The sequence below is a fragment of the Alligator sinensis genome, unplaced genomic scaffold, assembly GCF_000455745.1.
Source record: "Alligator sinensis unplaced genomic scaffold, ASM45574v1 scaffold666_1, whole genome shotgun sequence".
Taxonomy (NCBI): Eukaryota; Metazoa; Chordata; order Crocodylia; family Alligatoridae; genus Alligator; species Alligator sinensis.
The window spans coordinates 734,302-754,818 of record NW_005842216.1 but is presented as its reverse complement, the minus strand read 5'-3'; the positions used below and the strand labels follow the sequence as shown (position 1 = coordinate 754,818).

General features: G+C 39.8%; 1 protein-coding gene across 1 annotated transcript in view; it reads left to right on the top strand.

Moving 5' to 3' along the window:
- The first annotated feature begins 5,623 nt into the window (after positions 1-5,623).
- LOC102367873 (connector enhancer of kinase suppressor of ras 2-like) overlaps positions 5,624-20,517 on the top strand; it is a 703,948-nt gene continuing 689,054 nt past the window's right edge. Inside the window, exon 1 of the mRNA XM_014521487.2 lies at positions 5,624-5,687. Within this exon, the coding sequence (XP_014376973.1) occupies positions 5,624-5,687 (64 nt within the window). The remainder of the gene's footprint in view (positions 5,688-20,517) is intronic.

Sequence of the window (20,517 nt, the reverse complement as noted above, 5' to 3'; positions counted from 1 at the left end):
CCCCCGGTCTTTCTGGCCCCCCCCAGCCACACCGGCTGCAGTCAGGTCTCTCTAGGCTTGGATTCTCTACACAAGCAGTCCCTGCCTGATCCTGCCGCCTCTCAGGGGCTCTCAGAGGGACCACTGTGCTGAGACTCTGAATCCAATCTCCAACCTGTCCCCCCCACACCCGGGAAAAACGGCTCCCCCTCTTATCCAAGCCTCTCAGCCAATCCCAGCTCAGGGCCCTTCCTGGGCTTTTGCTAATGGCTCTATTTCAAAACTTTGCTGGGGTTACATCACCCCTCCCACTTCCAACAGGGCTGCTTCCAAAACAGCTTCACTTGCCCTCAGAGCCTACAGTGTCCCCTCTGGGACAAACTCTGTCTCTGCCAGGCAGCCCTTCCCATTCTGTTCAGGTGGGTCCATTTTTTAAAGGCTGCTACATCAGTTTAGTGAGGAGGCTGTCCCTGGAGGCTAAGAGTAGCTTCTGTGGTGCGCCTCACTATTTTCTCTGTCCTTGAGCTTTTCTGACCAGTCCCAGGGATCTCAGTGGATTTTGTCAGGAGTGTTTCCTCTTTAAGGCAGCCTCCTTCAGGCCTCAAAGCACTTGGAGCTTCAGGCATCCCAGCCTTGGCCCCCTTTTCCTCTGGCCAAGCCCTCAGCTCAGGTCCACTGGCTCAGACCTTGGCTCCTAGGCTTTGTACCCCATAGCCAGTAGTGGTGGGAGAAAATATTATTTAGGGACACTGAGGGCCATTGCAGGGCGGCACACATGGATGGTGGAGGAGCACACGGCAAGGTGTTGGGCGCAGCACTGTGGCTGCAGCAGTGGGGCATGGCAGTGGTGCCAATGCTCCTGGGCACTGTGGGACTAAGCCCTGTTAGCCCCAGTCTTCTGCTGCCTATGCCCATAGCAGGTCTTGCCCTGCACAACACACCTGGCACCCTGCACTGTGGCTTTCAAACCACTCCTGCAGCCACTATCCAAACCTCCAGTCAAACTTAAACACAAAATGCCAAACCAGGCAGTTCTAACTCAAATATAAACCTCTCCTTGGATCTCTTTTTCTTCTAGCCCTCCCACGTTGGCAGGTTAGTTTCCTCCAACCCACCAGCTAGCTTGCCTAGGCTGGCTTCACTCAACACTGCAGTCAGTTCTATTCAGAGCTCCTCACTCTGTGGCACCCAGGGGGATACCTCTCCGTATCTAGAGACTGGGCTTATATGCCCTGAGTCTAGTCCCCTTTTCATCATCTAACTCAGTTCTCAGCTCCCAGAGCCCAGTGCTGCTTGTTCGCTCATCAACCACCCAGCCCTTTGTGGCCAGTGGCTCAATTTACACAGACAGCTCACACCGGCTTCCCTTTGCCAACACGCTTTCTGCCATCTTCCCAGGTTCTCCCTTCATACCAACAAGGGTGGAGGGTTCCCTGTTACAGAATGACATAAAAAAATGTCCTGTATTTACTCAAATACAAGACGAGGTTTTTTCCTCAATCAGCATAGGGGAAAAAGCCCCTCATCTTGTATTTGCATATAAGGAAACTTCACTAAATACAGTGTCTATCATTAAGCTGCTGCCAAAAGCAGCATGCACTCAGTAATGGAAACTAACTATGAAGTTGATTAAATGCAGGCAACACTAAGCTTGATTATAAAACACTTGGCCCATAGTGGGCAAACAGCTGATAGGAACTCCCCCCCTCCCCGCCATTTAAGAAAATGGACAGGTGCTCCCTCCATAGAGAACTAGCACCAGGCCTGAAGGTACTACAATCCCAGGCTGGCACCAGGAGCCCTGACACCCTTCCCTTGGTGCCAATAATTCTTGATCTTAGGCCCCGATACAACACATAAGTCCAAAACCAACAGGCTTTACCATATAGCTCATTGGCCTGAGTCCCACCACAGTCAACAGCGTTTCAAGCCATGGTGACCCCACAGCTCAGCACAATTCAGTATGTGTGTGCACTCCATATACCTGCCACAAAAGGATCTATGTGGTAATTAGTCCCCGCAGTCATGCCTGGAACTGAGTTTTCTTGTCACAAATCCTGAGATCCTCCAAAAATGTACTCGCAGGTCAGGTGCAGGGCAACCCGTTCTGGCTGCACCTCATGGAGAGAGGCATCACACTCATGTGTACCAGGCTGAGAGAGGGGGTGACAGAGGGTTTCTGGGTGAGCTGTTGGGGGCCCCATTTGGTGATGTTTGCCAGACATTTAAAGCTGGTGAAGAAACAGGGATTTCCATTGAATTTACTAGGTTTTTAATCAGACCCCAAGCAACTTGAAGAGAAATGTGTCCACATCAAAGAACACGGGGCTGATAATGCCTACCCAGACAGTGGAAGCGTGTGCAAGTCTCATTCAAAACTACAATCAGTTCTATTCAGAGCGCCTCACCCTGTGGCAGCCAGGTTCAAACTGTCCCCTCCATATGCTGAGGCTGGGATTATGTGCCCCAAGTCGGGCCCCCTGCTGGTCATCTAACTCGGTTCTCAGCTCCCAGGGCCCAGCCAGTTCCCTCATCATCAGCCACCTGGCCCTCGGTGAAGGAAATGAGAGATAAAAAGACACTGGGAGCATGCCTATCAAATTATAGCAATCAGGGAACTAATCCAAGCAAGGGTGAGTAATGCTTATTTCCTGCTATCTGTGTCCAGAGACCCTGATCAGGCACATGCTTTAACTCAAAGTTTGCAATACCAGTGTTAAACTGAAGAAATGATTTGGGGTGAGGTGACTTGACTGGCTTCTAAAAAATATTTTAAAAGAGATGAACCCTTGATTTAAACTACAGCACTCCAGGGTAATCCACAAAACTTCTGTTTCCTTGAACAATGTTAATCTCCTACTAGCTACAAAGACAATATGACACTTTTATTATTATAAACAACCTCATAGAACCAATACTATGGACACTGGCTTCACAGAACTCCTAAAGCAATGCTTTTCAACCAGGGTGCCATGACACCCTGGGATGTCTTGAGATCCTTTCAGGGTGCCATGCAATTTTAGCACTCTTAAGTCTGCAAATATGGCTCACAAGTTAAACCCAGAGATTTCCAATAGGAATCCATAGTGTTAAAAACATTCTAACCTGTTTTGGTTTTTCTGAGTTCTTTGTAACAGAAAAAATGCTCTATTGTTTTTTATGTATTTAAAAAAAGAGTGAAAACAAAGAGTTGACATTTTCCGATAGGTGCTTTGACTCCCATCAAGTCTAACAAGGCTGAGAAACACTGTCCTAGAGGAAGTTGTATTGGTGTGCCATAAAAATATCCTATATGAGGGAGCACCAGTGTGGACCCTAATGAAAGAACAAATGCAGAGTAGCAATTTAACCATTTTTCAAAGTGAAAAAAGAATTGAATAGGATGGAGAAGCATGGTATAGTATAACATATCACTAAACTGAGAGAGGCGCATCCATCTGAAGGACATTATGGAAAAAATGAACATAAATATCTTTATGCACCTAAAATAGGTCCCTGAAGCAATAAGAAGAGAAAGGTATATTTTTCCCACTCTGGAAGATACAGGGGCCAGATCCTCAGTTTGGATAAATTAAGGAGGCTAAACCAGGCAAGTCATTGTGTTGGTGTTTTTGGAGATAGTACTATTTTCCTTATTCTAATAAGGTTCCTCTTTCAGCTTTACAAGAAAGGCACTGTTTCTGTGACACCTTAATGTTGCCATGTGACTGTAGGATATGTTGAACCTGTTTGAAATTAATAACAGAGATGACTTAAATTTATAATGCTGGGACAATTTATTTCTTTTTTTAGTTAATCCCTTGTTAATAAAGAAAATGCTGACTTGTAAATTGTTTTACCAGTTGGGCTTCTTTGACTTTGCCTAATGGCTCCTCAGAGAGAGTTTTATAACTTTCCCTCTAGCTCAGTGATTCTCACCCAGGGTGCCACAGCACTGTGGAGTGACTTACTATCCATTCAGGGGTGCTGTGGAGTGCCACACAATATTAGTATCTTCAGATTGCCGCAGAAGAAATGTTCTTTTATTTTTCTGTAGTAAAAAATTAAGTGAAAACTAAAAGCTGATGTTTCCAGTGGGTGCCTTGAACCTAGCGAGTGTTTTCAATGTTTTTAGACTCAAGGCACCCCTTCGAAAATCCAGCTCTTAGTTTTTCACTGTTTCTTTTTTTTGACTATGGAAAAATAATATAGCAATTCTGTCATTGAAAAAGCTCAGAAAGACCACAACAGGTCATAACGTTTTTGACAGTATGGATTCCTATTTGAAATCTCTGAGTTTATCTTGTGAATCATATATAGGTGTTTGCACAACTAACAGTGCTAAAAATGTAAGGGATCTCTTGGCATCCTGGTTGAGAATAACTGAACTAAAGAAAGACTTGAAGTTGCTTAAGTCTATGGGAATTTTCTGGATTGTCATTTTAGACAGCTGTTTCGTGTTATTTTGTAGCCTAGATGGGGAAAATTGACAACTAAATATGACAGTGGTTTGCAGAGATAAAAGATCCTTGGAAGAAAGAAGTTGACAGAAGTCTGATGTGGTGTATTCCTCTCTCTGTCCCCTCCTACTTATTGTATGATGGCTGTACAACTTAGACCATGAAGGACAAAGCATCAGACAGAGCATGTACCTGTTCAACTACAGGCTACAAGACACATAGTCTACAAGGTGCAAAGACTCATAACATCACCAAGAAGCACCATATGGCACGTTTGAGACCTTTTTCCATCACAATTTTTACAGCACATCAAAACTTTAGTATTAGGCATGTTAAAATATTATTCCTCACTCCAACAAGAGGAGAGTGGATGATGGTCTGAGTGCTTTGAATCAAAAGCACTTTCTACTTGTGGCTATTTACATCAGAAGGAAAGGATTATGATAGAAAATAATGGACCCCAACTTTCTACTCTGTCATTCTTTTACTATAACGTTTAGACTCAGAGAGGGAAGGATATGGCTCTGAACATGGCCAGGCAAAAATAAATTATTCAGACAGTGAGTTTTACCTTGGTAAGACTCCCTCTACTGTGTTTGACATTCTGAATTGCATGATTATACAGTATAAAATTCCACCAACATTTTGTATTGTAAAGATGGAGATGCTCAGCATTTTGCCAGATGCCAAGTGATATTATGATATTTCTATCTTCTTTTTAATTTGAGTGACAGTCAGCATATTTGCCATGAAGCCAAGACAATCTGTTATCAAGTTACACTAGTGATATTTTTCCTAATGATGAAGATCCCAGAGCTGATTGGAATCAAGCTCCTTAAAACTCTATAGTGTGAGCTTGAATTACTTTCTATGCACTATAATTTTATATTTGTGCCTGTCTAATAAGTAGTTCATAGGGTATAGATTTTTTGTAAGTAAGTATATACATACTGCACCATTTCCTGATTCAGTGTGCTCCAGTGTGTTGCAGGCTGTGTGCAGTGGGGGAGGTGCTAGAGCTGATCAAGCAGAGTAATTTTATACATTACTGAATCAGTGCAGGAGAAACCTGGAGGGACAAAGCATCTTCTCGTCTTTGGACTGCAATGTAAAATCCTATAGCTTTCTTATCCCAACCATGCTCTGATAGGTTTTTTTTCCTTTTCTTTTCCTGATTTTGGTGTGAATGATTAAGTGATCTGATGATGGCTCTCGTTATGGAACCTATTAGCAAGTGGACGCCCAAGCAAGTAGTGGATTGGATGAAAGGTATGATCATTATTATCTGTGCTCTATGCAATTTACATTTCTGCTTCTGCATTTTTATTTTGTCAAGAGTTAATGCAGTTTTAAAAATCCCTGTGCTGTTTTGTACAGTAGTTCTCAGAGACATGACTGAACAGAGAGCCTGGTATGAGCTGTACAACGTGCTGTTGGAATCTCTGCTAAGAACTGAGTAGTGATCTAATGCATTTGTGGGTAAAGACAGACAGTATATAAAGTGTTTATGGCTTAAGACTCCATTATGAATTGCACAGTGTAATCTTATTATGTTTGGTTGTCTTTAAATTTGCCCCGATTAGCTCTGTTTTGCTCATATCAGGTGATTTGATGCAGTGGCTGTGCAGCACTTCTGTATAGTTCTAGGGAATAAACAGAGAATGCATGGTACCAGTGACTGAACTATGAAATTCTGATCCTTAAATGATACATCCTGATTTGTTCAGGCTTCTCTTGCTCGTATTTCTGTGTTTTGTATAATGCATACGCTTCTCTGACAATCACTAGTACCGTGGACAGTGCAGTCTTTGCCATATATGGAGAGTGCAAGAGGAAATGAGAGGGCTGCTTGTCTGAGCACAGCTTCACTGAGGAAACTCTTCTGGATAACTTGACAGGAATTATGATTTCCTTGAACATTTGTAATTTTATAAACACAGACATAAGCTGTGAAATGTTTTCTTTATGGTACTCTGCTATGTTACAAACAGATTGGGTTGGATGGAAGGGTAAAGAATTGTTGGTGATAAGTGCTTCAATTTTCCCCTGAATTGGAAAAAAACTATTTACATAGCAGATGCCTTAACATAGTTTTACACTTTTTCTAATGAGGCATTGGTCTCAGACCTACTAACTTCTGTTCAAAAACAGTCTCCTATTAGATAAAGGAAAAGTATAATTTTTATGTGTACTCTATCTGTGAATGTTTTCTGTAATGGGGTTTTACCTAAACATAGGGTTAAATTGGATGGTAATAGTTTTTCTTTACAGCTTTCACATTTGTTATCTTAACTCTGGGTCTGGCTTTGCTTTCATTATACTTGAATATATGTCCACACATAAGTGAAACTGGACTCTGTATGTTCTTGTTAGTAATAGTAGAATTGTGGTCAAGCTACACTCATTACAAATATACAGACTCAGTCATAAGGCAGACAGCATCTATGGAAAAACATAGTTTGTTACTCAGGTGTCTGTCAACTTAGGCTAGTTGGAAGACTAAATATCCTAAGCAGGTCAGCTAGGATGGATGTAGAAGTTAGCTGATATGTGATTGCTAATTATGTCCAATGACATTAACTGAATCAGACCTAGTACTGATGCAAGTCTCTGATGATATAGATCCATGGGGTTAAAGCAAGCAGATAGATTTTTATAGCATCTTAAGTGATGAGTTAGGTTGTAATATAATACTTCTAGAAAATTTGAAATACAGCAACAAGTATTTAAATTATTCCCTGACACCCTTTCATCCCATTGACACAAACTAATTACATCTTGGGTAACATTAGTTTATGACAGTAGAATTAGCAGCTTTTCCACTGTAAACAAGTAGTGTAAGACTTTTTTATAATGTGCTATTCAAATGTTCACCATGCATATTAAATAGCCTGTTTGATGAGGGATATAGTATGCATTAGTTTCAAACATGTTATGACTACCAATATTTCTATATAAAGGTTGTATCCTAAGAAACACTGGGGTATCCCCATGTAACTGTGTTAGTACTTTGAAACACCAGTGTTCAAATATAAATAAGAATATTGCACTGAACACTAGCATATGTATTGGATTGAGGGAATTTATTTGATCAGATGTAGTGCATGCAACTAGAGATCCCAAGCTGCACATATACCTATTATTAATAAGCAAATATTACAAGTCCATTACATTTACCCTGTACTAATAACACATTTCAGGTATTAGTATATGTCTTGCATAGCTAAGCAAAAGGGTTCTAAAACCCCTTGTATCAGAAAGTGTAAAATGCTACCAATTAGTTTAAAATCATCTCAAAATCCCTGACTTAGTTGCTATTGTGATAATCATTCTCACCATTGCACTGTAACTTTTTTTTTGTTGTTGTTTTTGTTTTTAGCTTGCTGTCACTTTCATTAGCTGTATTTGTTCTGCTGAATAGACTTTAATGCAGTAGTCAGGATGAAGCTCCAGAATGCTAGTGGCATTCAAGTGATATGTAACTTATCTATATGAATCACCCACAGTGAAGGATTTACTTCCTAGCATATTCACATGAAAGAGCCTGACAAGACAACCTAGCTAATTATAGTTTAACAAACTGCATACCTTATTTAAACACAGTTATTTAAAAGGGTCAGATGTGACATTTGGAATAAAGACATATATGTCATTTTTAAATTTTATTACTATCAAACATAAGGCTGATATTGTTCTTCTCTTTGACAAAAAGGCAATGAAGCCTAGTTGCCAATTCTATGAAGTCACAACATAATTACCCTTGTTATAACACCACCTTTCTGTGACATTTACAATGAAATCACTGTTCTGAAGGTAGAACATTTCCTTTACTACTGAAAGCAACATGTTAATAAACAATACGTTAAAATGCTAAAGGTGCAGTCAGTCCTTGTTTAAAAAAATAAAGAAATAAAAATAGCCCATTTATCCTTAAAAATACTTACTCAGCTTTCTTATTAAAAACCATTAAGTACCATTTCCACCCACAAGTCATTTCACAGAAAGATGACCATAACAAGATATCTTTTTATAATTTGTGTTCTTAAAATCAGTTAATAAATCATTTGTTTTGCAAACTAATTAGAAATGAGTGCCAGTCATATAAGAGCAGTATAAGAGATCATGGGTAGAAGCCAAAAATTTATGTCCGAAATGTAATTCACTAAATACACATAAAGCATATTATTATAAGACACAACCATATCCTGAGTTCCACCCCAATGATGGCAGCCTTTCTATCCTTTTTCTTCAAGAAGGATTACTTGGCAAAATATATAAATATATCAAATATCATTGTAGCAGGCTGGCATCTTGAATTTTTCCACGATTCTTTCTTAGGAACAGATTCAGTGGCAGATTGTCTGTATTTCATATTGTGGGTACCCAAAAGGCCACAAAACTCTTGAGAAACTGATTTTCTCTGGCTTGCACATCTGGCAATGAGGAATCTCAATAGCTTTGTAATGTTGAATTGCTCTTTAAATTATACAAAAAAATCTGAGCTGCTGAGAGAAATAGTCAAGACATTAAAAAGAAATGTTTTCCAAGCAGGATTGGTATACATGGACTTCAAAAAAGTATTTTTGGTCATGTGGTTTTTGTTGCTCTTTCCTCACTTATTTCTGTTTTTTCAAATTTATTCCACTTTCCATTCTTGTTTCTAATGTAAGTTTTTGGAACTGTTTATCCTGATATGTATTTTTCCCTTACATAAATATTTTCCCTGGAGTAATAGATCCCCGGGGACTGAAAACATTAATTTAAGGAAATGGTCTTTTCCCTGCCTGGCCTAAGTTTCTTGTTTGCAATACTGGGATGGGGTAAGGGGCAGAGTATTCGCCATAAACAACGTAGACTGACAAAGAGGTACAAATACATGTAATTGTTTTGCATTTATTTCATTTAGTTGTAGTTATTTGAAAATTAAATTTATTAAAATGAATACATGGTGGCAAAATACACCTTACTATTTATATCTCTAATGCCACTACCTAGAGATTTCTGGTGTCTTTTAATCTAGTAACAATGAACACCTCTATTTCTTGTATAAACTAGTGAAGCTTTGCATATAAGGCCACATTTTATCAAAAAGTGTTCTTCTCAACTAAAAAGCAAACATTTTTCCTACAACATTAAATAATGCAATGGAAAAACAGGTAACTGTGTGCAGGAAACAATTTTAGTGTCCGCAATTGCACCTCCTGAATCTCTTTTGCTTTTAAAGATATTTAAATCGGGATGTGTAATGTTTAATTTTGAAATAAATTATTAAAACATTAAAACACCTACATTTTCAAATAATGGCTCTGAGGACTTCTTTTCTTACTGAGTCGAGCAGGTTGTATTTAAAATGTGTTTCTCTGCATTTATGTAGTATCTTAGGTAAATCAATACAAATTTTTACACAACAATCCACTGTTTTCATTAAAAAAAACCCCCCAAACAACAAAAAAATCTTCTCTTGAAGAGAGCTAAATGTTATTAAACAGCTGGAAATTAAAATAGGAAATCAGCTATTTCTTAAGTGTACCTTCAGTAATAACTTCACATGGAGTAAGTTATTCAAAGTCCTGCTGATTGATAGCAATGTTTGTCTGCCAGAACAGCCTGAAGTAGAGGTTCCTTTCATAATGACTGCTCAGCTATAAATACTCATTTCACAAATGCAACTCATTTTTTTTTCCCCCTTTAAATCTTGAATTTCTTCATTCTCAACAGGAGATGCAGACATGGAAAAATAAAAATTAATTCAGTTGGTAAACTGATTAACTGTGCTGCATTGATCCTGTTCAGAATAATTATATGTTTAGCTGAAGGGTTTTCCTTAGCATGTAATTCCCTGATTTCAAGCTGGCTCATAAAAGAGAGAGGAAGGATAGGAGGGAGGGGTGGAGAGCAAAGATGCTGATGACGTGAATGGGCTTGTTAACATTCACATCACACAGGGCTCCGGCAAACTCCTTTTCAGTCTTTTTGCTTTTCATTAAATCATTACCTGCTTTATAGCAACATGTCATAAACAGTGAGTCTCCCACATTTACAGAATGTAATGTATAAAATCTTAAAGTGTATTGGAGGCACATAGCTAAATCTATGATCTGTTGCGAAAGCAGCCTTGCACGGACTGAGCTGGGTGTTACTTACCTTTCTCCCACAAAACCCCATATTTCAAGAACTATACTTCAGGAGATACAACGTAAAATTTGAGTAGATAACCCAGTGTACATATTAGTTAGAAAAATGTAGGTTTTATCCCATCCTTTCAATTTGTTTTATAGACAAATGGATTTGGAAAAGGAGAGAGAGACCACAACCATAGAATTCCTTAGAATTATAGTTGAATTCAAGCAGAAACTAAAACAAGTATTTCACCACTGCCCTTGCAGGCTTATCAATTTAGAAAATGAAACAAACACATTTCTACTGTAGGTCCCAAAGAGCCCTTGAGATGACAGAATTCCATTACTGCCCTATTTCAGTGTCTAAATATCACAAAGGAAATTGAGTCAGAATTGTGCAAAACTGATTACTCTTAGTAGTTTAAAACTACATTCCATTTGACAACAATACATTTGCAACAAGTAATCTGTTAAATGTTACAAAGGAATACCATAGTTACTTTGTAAATGATGAATAAAATGATAATCATAGCAAAAGTTGTTCTCTATAAATACTGGACTCTGATGAAAGATCTGTCCATGCTGTTAAATCTTAGGCCTTCCTTGAACAATTACATTAGGGTTTCTGAACTATCAGCAAATTGAGCAAATACTTTCTCTTTTCTTAAGAAATGGTTAATTGAATATGAGAAGCAGAAGAACACAGATTATTGTACTTGTACGTGCAGTAAGTTTTAGAATGAACTGGGACTAACTGGCTCTCAGTTATATAATATTGTCACATAATAAGAGTATTGAGAGATGGAAAAAATATCCATTACATCATCTGGTTGTCTTCGTAAGGGCAGGATTATTTCTTACATAAATGCAGTTTTTGACAGGTACCTGAAAATCAACTGAGAAAACTTTGACCCTTGTTATAGTTTTCTCTTTTAGTGACAGCCCCTCTACTCTCCTTTGACTGGATTCCATAATAGAGAATTGTAGGGTCTATGGGCAAGACTGGTGAGAATGAAGCAACTCTGAACTTTTTTTAATTGTACCAAAGCACCTATATACTGTCAGTCTCTCAAACAGGCCCTTGTGCTGACTCTCAGCATATTTATATACTTGATTCAGCATACCTGTAGATCCTGTTCAATCCAGAATGGAGCTGCATTCTAATCTGGAGATTTCATGGTTTTCCTTCAGAATTTCAGTATGAAAGGACAGTCCCAAATGCAGCAACAGGTTGAGACTCTTATGAATCTGCATTTCAGAGAGAGTGGCATGCTACCCAGATGGAAAAATGCTAGATGATCAAGGGAATAGCTTGAGCAGGAGAAAATATGGAAGAATTCATATTTATAAAAGATGGAAGCTATAATCTGGAAATGCAGGGTCTTGCTCCACTGCATTCTGGGAAAGAAAATATTGAGTCCTTTTCCCTAAAAAATGGTAAATGCACAGGGGACTCAGTTGCTCTTCCATGATGTATAATTTTTTTTGAGGGGCCCCATGGAACATCAAGTTCTCTGTCTCTAATTTTTTCTGCTTAGTCATTAATTATTACTGTGTCTAAAAGTCATTGGCCAAAACATCAAAGAGGCATGTAATGGGTTTGTAATCTGTCAGTCTGTGTATAGAGATTGAAAAGAGATGTATTTAACATTAATTATAAATTAGAGTACTAATAAAATGTATTTGTATGGTGCTTATCCATGGTTAGGCATTATATATAGCATGAAGAATATTTAAAACTCTAGTTAAAACCTAGCAAAACAAAATCCTAGATAAAATATTCAAAAGCAATAACAATACATTGTGCCAAATACCTTAAGAACTAAATCTCAATGCCTTCGTTTAAAAGAGGCTAAAGACACATCCCTCCTGAGAATAGAAGGCAGGGCATTTTCAAACACCAAGACAAAAGCGAAAATGTATCCATTCTACTCCTGCTGACCCTGGAACCAAAAGCTCTCTGCCATTTCAACCTAAGAGGGCAAGACAGTATAGAGGTGCCAGAAAACTGGCAAGATAATTAGGACCCAGCACATTAAAGGTTTTAAATATTAAATAATCACTTTGAGTTCATTTTATACGCTAACAGGCACTCAGTGCAGACAATGAAACAGCATGTTGGCTGAATCCCCTTTTTCCCTCTCCACCTTCCCAACAACACAGAGCCACATGTCTATCTTTCTGCAAATAATTCATGACTGGATGGGATAGTCTCAGTCCTGTATCTATGCCTAGGTGCACAAATTATTTTGCTGGGATGCTCCTGCATCTGTATTACCAGCACCATTTTAGTAGGACCTTAAAATGGCAAATGAGAAACTGGTCTATACATCTTCCAAGAGCAAATTGCAGAGTTGCACTTAACTGCATGAAGAAATTTAGCAGCAATAGCAAATTAAATGTTCTCTAAGTAGTACCTAGAGACTTACTGATAAGTTTTCAAATTCTCTTATTCATAAAACATGTAAAGTCAGTTATTTCAAGCAAAGCATGAGTCCGTTTCCAGAGAGAAGCATGAGCTAAATAAACTTCTTTCTATTCACAGTTGTCAACTATTGTTCATTTAAAGGTTATGATCTATAGAAATCTGAGTCCTTGTCTGGAATCTCAACATAAACAGTCGGATCCGTGATTAGCATACCTTTTGATCTTGTTTTCCCTGTTCAAACCTTACCCCACGAGCAACTCACATTATACTTAACATATCTCTTTCCTTAGAATTATAGTTAATCCAGATAGGGCGGTGTGCTGTTACGGAGTTGTAAAATGTCAACCTTCTCTACTGTTGCACTGCTGCTTTGTTTGCACTGAGCAACTGGGTCTAGAAACTGAAGCTGGACCTTCTAGATGTCCCTTTCAACCCAGGCTAAATCGGACAATTCGTATATAAAAGGAACAACAGTGGGATCGACAGTAGCCAAACTGTGTGGCATACAGAATATTAGAGAGAGAGACAGACAGAGACAATCACACTAATGCTTTCCCAAGAACAGTCTTAGACACTATCTTCCCCCTCTAACCCATGACTCTGAGTCACTAACAGATTTTGCACTTCTTGTTACAATTGGTGGGAGAATGCTTTAGAGGGAGTGAGAATGACACCAGAAAAGTAACATTCAGAATCTGCAGGTAACATCTTACAGATATTTTTAGTTTTTTATTTTTTATTTTTGCTATAGGCCTATAAAAGTCTGATTCCCAGATGAGGCATGGAAAGAGAGAAGTGGGCACTTTAATATTTCAATAGTACAGAATTTCTGGTTACTTGAAATGGAAACCAGTATTAGGAACATGTTGCTTTGCTGGGGAACTCCATTCTGAATGGGATTTGTATCTATGTGCGTGCCAGAAAAGCCATGGCTAGATAGGGAAGTAGGAGGCAAAAGCGTTTCATTCCAGTTCTCAGTATAATAAAGCTCATCCAGAGAGACATTCATTTACTCTCTGGAGTGGTCTCATAGTGTTTTCTGATACATAGCCGGTGGTTCAGGATATATATGTGTTTTAAGCATATAAACATCTTGGCCCTAGTGAAAGCTCCATATACCCATTCTTGAAAAGATCCATGTGTGTGCAATAAAGAAAGGAGAGGTGATGCTGTGTATAAGGCACAATGAACAGGCTTTTCAACAGTACTATAGGCCATGTTGGGTGTAAAACCAAAGAGTTATAGAAGTTGGCATGAGGTGTTTTGTGGGGTATTACCACACTAACCACAAACCTAAAAGATAAAAGGATAATAAATGCCCCGCTCCCAGAACAATGCCCTTTTGACTCCATTTCTGCAAGGACACTTGTCCTAAAGAACCTACAGAAATGGGACTTACAGTTCTGTTCATGATTACTACATATTATTGTAGTTTCTCCATTCTTAGTAAGACTGAAACCTTACTTCGATCCAGACTAGTTGGAGGTAGCTGGGATTAAAAGTTGGGACTTCAGTGAGTTATAGTGCAAGATAAAGACAATGGTACAAATATTAATATTGTACTTGTAAAGTGCTCTAGAGATGTATTAAAAGTAAATTATTCCTGATTAAATAATACTGTAGTAACTCCCAACAAGTATCCTTGTTGACCTTTCAGAGTGATGCATTCAGGAGTTCAACTGCTACCAGACCACCTGGTATTTTTTCTACTCAAATTCTATATCAACTGCTTTCATATAAAAATAGCTATAAAAATGTCAGAGCACATCCTAGTGATTCTATGAATTAGTTTATGAAAAAGTATTGTAAAGTGACTTGATAGAAAAGGATCTACCCTGGCCCTGTGTACTATTAACAGGTCCACCTCCTTCACTCTAAATGTCATCTGAGGGATGGCCAATTTTTCACAGACTTGGGAAGTCAATAAATATACAGGGAAGTGAGAGTGTCTGGCTGCTCAAAGGTGAAGCCAGCTCAAGATTCTTGCCTGATGACTGTTGTGGTTAGCTTTACCATCCTTTTTGTTTAATGCTTTTCAGAATATGTGAAAATATAAACAGGAGCATTGGCTCAATTTTGTGCATATACATTTCATATAGCAACAGTATACTGACCTTTGAATTTTGGCATCTTTACAAATTCCTGAATTATTTTGAACTTTTAGTTTATTCTTCTAATAAATTCATAATGGCTGTATCTACAAGCCTATCAAAAAGCCCCTGATAGCCAACACTATTTTATATCTGACCACTATTATGACACACATGCCATCCTCTATTGTTTATCCAACTATCAGAAGCCCCTGTGTTGTGGCACAACCTGCATTTTGATAAGAAGACTTGGTTCACGCTCTCCATGGTGTTCAGTATACAACTAAGCCATTATCTGTTACCTCAAGGTTATGAAATTATTACCCTAGCAGAAATCTTTCTGATAGGATAGAGCTTCTGACTATTGGTACATGTCTTTAGAAAAACTGAGGATTGGCACTGTAGGTCTCTGATTCTCACTCAGATCAGTGGTTGCTGCTGTCCAGGGGCATTTTTACATGTGCTCTGGGAGGCATGGGGATGAGCTTTAGTTCAAAAGCCTTGCCACCATTTTTCAGCACGCTGATGCACGTGACATGAGAGTCTGCTGGAGAGAGTTAATTTCCGTGCTCCAGCAGACTCAATTAATCGAGTCTGCTCTGATGTTTCCAGCACATCAGAGCAGGCTCTTTGCACGAGTGTAGGAGTCCCAGATCTCTGGCAGCTGGTTAAACTGAATGCGCTAACAGTTAATCATCTGGGCAGTGGATAGTGGAGAAGGACCAAAGTGTTTCTAGACACCATTTTTTATATATTTCTGCATCTGGTTCCATAAAGATCATTATTATATAGCCATGTTTCACGTGGCAGTATGGCATTCAGGCTTTCAGCTCTATTGAAATCAATTCTAAATGTTCACTTTATAATACGCTTTTCACTATTATAAGTAAAATGTGTGAACAACTTTGGTGGAGGCAGTATAATATCCACTTTTCTGAGTCTGAAAGAAAAAAGGCAACCACACTTAACAGCTGGTAAAGAAACTCACTCAAAATTGTTAACAGACTGATTATAGAACCCTTATGGCTTGTTCTGTAGTCATAAGCTAAAAACAATGAGTGTTTTGCAGACAAAGAATGAGCAGCAATATGCCCATTACAATTACTGCTGAGAAGTTAGTAAAGAGAAAATAAGTTAAACCCATGGTAGACTTGTCCATATCTGAAATACCATAAGCTTTCACATTTTCCTTTTTTCCTCTTTGCAAGTAATGGACAGAAACCACGTATCCTGCATCACCACTAAAGCCACTGCAGTTACAGTAGAGGTTACCTTGACCCATTCTCTTTTTGTATGGAAAAATAGTTCTATTTGGGTTGAAATGGACAATATTGCCATTCACTGCAACTTAGACATTATAGCAGACCTCCTAAAATTACCACTTAAAGCAAGTTGAGTCTCATTTCCCCCACTTCCTCATGTCCTCTAATTTCTTCCCAGCTTTTCCTGTCCCATTACTTCCCTTGGTTCTTATCTGTCAATCTGTTTCTTGTTATTTTTTTATTTAATCAGATGGAAATTGAACACTAATTCAAAGGGTAATTTTTGTTCTGTTTAATACTGAACACGTCCAGCTCTGGCTATAGGTTTCCCAGGAAGTGAAAGGGTTTCCTAGGGAGGTTTTGTGATGTGCAGCACTCTGGCAGCACCAAAAGGACTGGAGTGGGGTAAGAAGGAAGACGGATGAACGAGTGTGTTCAGAGAAATGAACTGCAAAGAGCAGAGGCATCAAAGTGAGGATAACACAATCATTTTCTCTTTTTCTAGTGTTCTCAAACTAGGCTTTTGCCTTGCATGCCAATTATTACATTTACATGAGCTTCACATTCACTTGAGTACAGAACTCACTTGATAGGATCTCAAAAACACAAAACTGCTGCGGTGCCCTACTATCTGCTTTTCAGATGCAAATATCTCAGCTGTTACAAAACTTTGTTTCCAAAATAACAAAAAAGACATGTCCATATTAAGCATTAGCAGCCTACAAAAACTCATTCATTTAAATGACATATCAGCAAGTTTTGATCTTGTGCTTGGCAAGCCATTGATAGTTGCGTATCTTGCAAATGACTGTGATTAAATTAAAATTATTTTCTGTACAAATAAAGTTGCATCTGGGCTTCTACTTCTATAGCTTCAAGATTCATTAAGAGTAAGCTGAAAACCTCTACCTCCCTCTGGGCTCACAGAAGAAGGCTCTGCCAACTGTATGGCACTGTTGAAAGCAATCAGTGTTGCTCCCTGCTTCTATGTTAGTCACTGTGGATGTTAAGGATGTGTCTGATTTCTGCTCCATATGGTAAAATCCTGTCCCCACTACAGACAATGGAATTTTACTATTTTCATCAATAGGGATGGAATGAAAGAGAGCTACGTTATCATGGGCAGACATTCTTTTAAAGAACTTCAAAATCTTGCTCCAATATGGAGCACTTCAGCACTGTAGAGACATTCATTGAGTCATAGAAAAATGACAGACATTCAAAAAGCCTGAGCCTGAATTTATTCAATCTTTGCAGGTTAGTCTAACTTGGCTAGGCTGAAACACTTTGAAACTGCACAGACATCCCAGACATGCAGGCAAATGCCTGCAGTGGTTCAGGCTAGAAGCCAGGGGGTGCTAGTGCAGCCCTCCCTTCCCTTCTGCAGGGAGCTGAGCTAAGGGGACCATGGCCAGGCCCCAGCAGGTTTACAGAGGGGTTCCCCCTCTGCCCCCCACCCCCAAAATGATAACAGAACATTTATCAGCTCTGTTCTGAGCACTTACCACCCCATCAGAAAACAAACAGCCTCTCTAATGAGTTCAAACTCTTTTTAAACAAAGAAGAAACAGAGGGACATTACCAGCTGAGCTTTGATTAGCTCCAAAAAGCCCTAAGCCAACACTGCTGTCTGCCACAGCACAGCCCCTAGCCAGCACATGGTCTGCTAGTTAATGCTGTGTGTCTGTGTAAGGCAGAGGAGATAAGTGATTCCCTGATTATCAGGGAGTGGGGAGGGGAGGGGGAAAGCAGGCAGACATTGCTGTGCCTGCAAGTATCTGCTGAAGTTGCAGCCAGGGAGCAGAGGGGAGGGGCCACCTCTGCTGTGGAGCAGAGAGCCCCACCCAGCCCAGAGAGCATCCTGGGAGAGTCTGATTTAGCTTAAACCAGCAACGGGTCTGGGACAGACATTGCATAAACCAGTTTGACCCAAATCAGTTAAGTCTGATACTACATTCAACCAGGTTTATCTCAAACCGGTTCAGCCATTTTCAAACTAGTTTATGTGCACTGAACATCTGTTCTGTTACAGGCTTAAACCAGTTTCTGATCACTTAAACTGGTGTATGTGTAATGTCTGTCCCTAGCTCAGGAGGTCATCTAGTCCAACCTCCTGCTCAAAGTAGGCACATCCCTAACTAGATCACCCCAGCCAAGACTTTTTCTAGCTGGGTCTTAAGAACCTCCAAGAATGGAGAGTCCACAACCTCTCTGGGTAACCTGTTCCATTGCTATACTACCCCCCCTAGTAAAAAAGATTTTCCTAATATCTAACCTAAACTTCCCTTCCTGCACCTTGAGGCCATTGCTCCTTGTTCTGTTATCTGCCACCACTGAGAACAGCTAGCTCCATCCTCTTTGAAATTATATTTGAAGGCTGCTATTAAATCATCCCTCAGCCTTCTCTTCTACAGACTAAATGAGCCCAGTTCCTTCAGTCTCTTCTCAGAAGTCATGTGCTCCAGCCCCCTAACCATTTTTGTTGCCCTCCACTGGACTCTCCAATTTGTCCACATCCTTTCTGTAGTGGGGGGCCCAAAACTGAACACAGTACTCCAGATGTGGCCTTACCAGTGCCAAATAGAGGGGAAGAATCCTTTACCTCAAACTGCTGGTAACACTGCCACTAATGCAATCCAGTATGCCGTTAGCCTTCTTCACAACAAAGGCACACTGTTGGCTCATATGCAGCCTATTGTCGACTTTATCCCCCAGGTCCTTTTCTGCAGAGCTGCTGCTTAGCCAGTCAGTCCTCAGCCTGTACTGGTGCATGGCATTGTTCCATCCTAAGTGCAGGACTTTGACTTCTCCTTACTGAACCTCATGAGATTCATTTTGGTCCAATCCTCCAATTCATTGAAGCCTCTCTGAATCCTAGCTTTACCCTCTAGCATATCTACTACTCTCCCCTGCCAGCTTGATGTCATCTGCAAACTTGCTGAGGGTGCACTCCATCCAATCTTCCAGGTTGTTGATAAAGATGTTGAACAAAATCAGCCCCAGAACCAACCAGTGGGGCACTCCACATGATACTGGTTGGCAACTGCACATTGAGCCATTGATTACTACCCTTTGAGCCTGATGATGCAGCCAGTTTTCTAACCACCTTTCAGTCCATTCATCCAACCTGCACTTCCTTAGCTTGCTTGCAAGAACATTGTGGGAGACCATATCAAAAACTTTGCTAAAGTCAAAGTATATCATGTCCACTGCTCTTCCTACATCCATAGAGCCAGTCATCTCATTATAGAAGACAATCAGGTTGGTCAGGGGTGTATTTGGTAACCATGTTGGTCTGAGACAAAATGACGTACAAAAAACTAGAACTCTTGGTTCCAAAATGATACCTTTTATTAGACCAACTGGGAAATCACAAGAAAATTGTCCATTTTCCTTTTCAGGCATGACTTGCCTTGGTGAATCTATGCTGACTGTTTCTAATCAACTTCTTTTCCACCAACTGCTTAGAAATGGATTCCTTGAGGAACTGCTCCTTGATTTCTTCAGGAACTGAGGTGAAGATGACCAGTCTGTAGTTCCCCAAATCCACCTTCTTCCCTTTCTTAAAGATGGGCACTTTATTTGCCCTTTTACAATAATCTGCGACTGCTCCCAATCACCATGAGTTTCCAAAGGTAATGGCCAGTGGCTTTGCAATTGCATTGGCCAACTCCCTTAGCACCCTCAGGTGCATTGCATCTGGCCCCATGGACTTATTCACATACAGCTATTCTAAATAGTCACTAACCCGGTCTTTTGCCACTGTTGTTTGCTCAGCTCCTCCCCAAACTGTGCTGGCAAGTGCAGTAGTCTGGGAGCTGATCTTGCCTGTGAAGACTGAGGTGAAACAGTCATTGAGTACTTCAGCCCTTTCCACATCATCTATCACTAGGTTGTCTACCCCATTTAGTAAGGAACTCATACTTTCCCTGATCTTACTCCTGTTGCTGACATGCGTGTAGAAACCCTGCTTCTTATCCTTCACATCCTGGCTAGCTGCAACTCCAGTTGCCTTCTTGACTTCATCCCTGTGTGCCCGAGCAATGCTCTTACACTCCTTCCTAGTTGTTTATCCAAGTTTCCACTTTTTGTAAGCTTCTTTTGTGTGTTTTAGTTCACTAAAGAGTTTCCTGCAAGTATGGTAAAAGTATAGTCTTCTGCAATACTCGCTACTCTTCCTGCACATTGGGATGGTTTGTT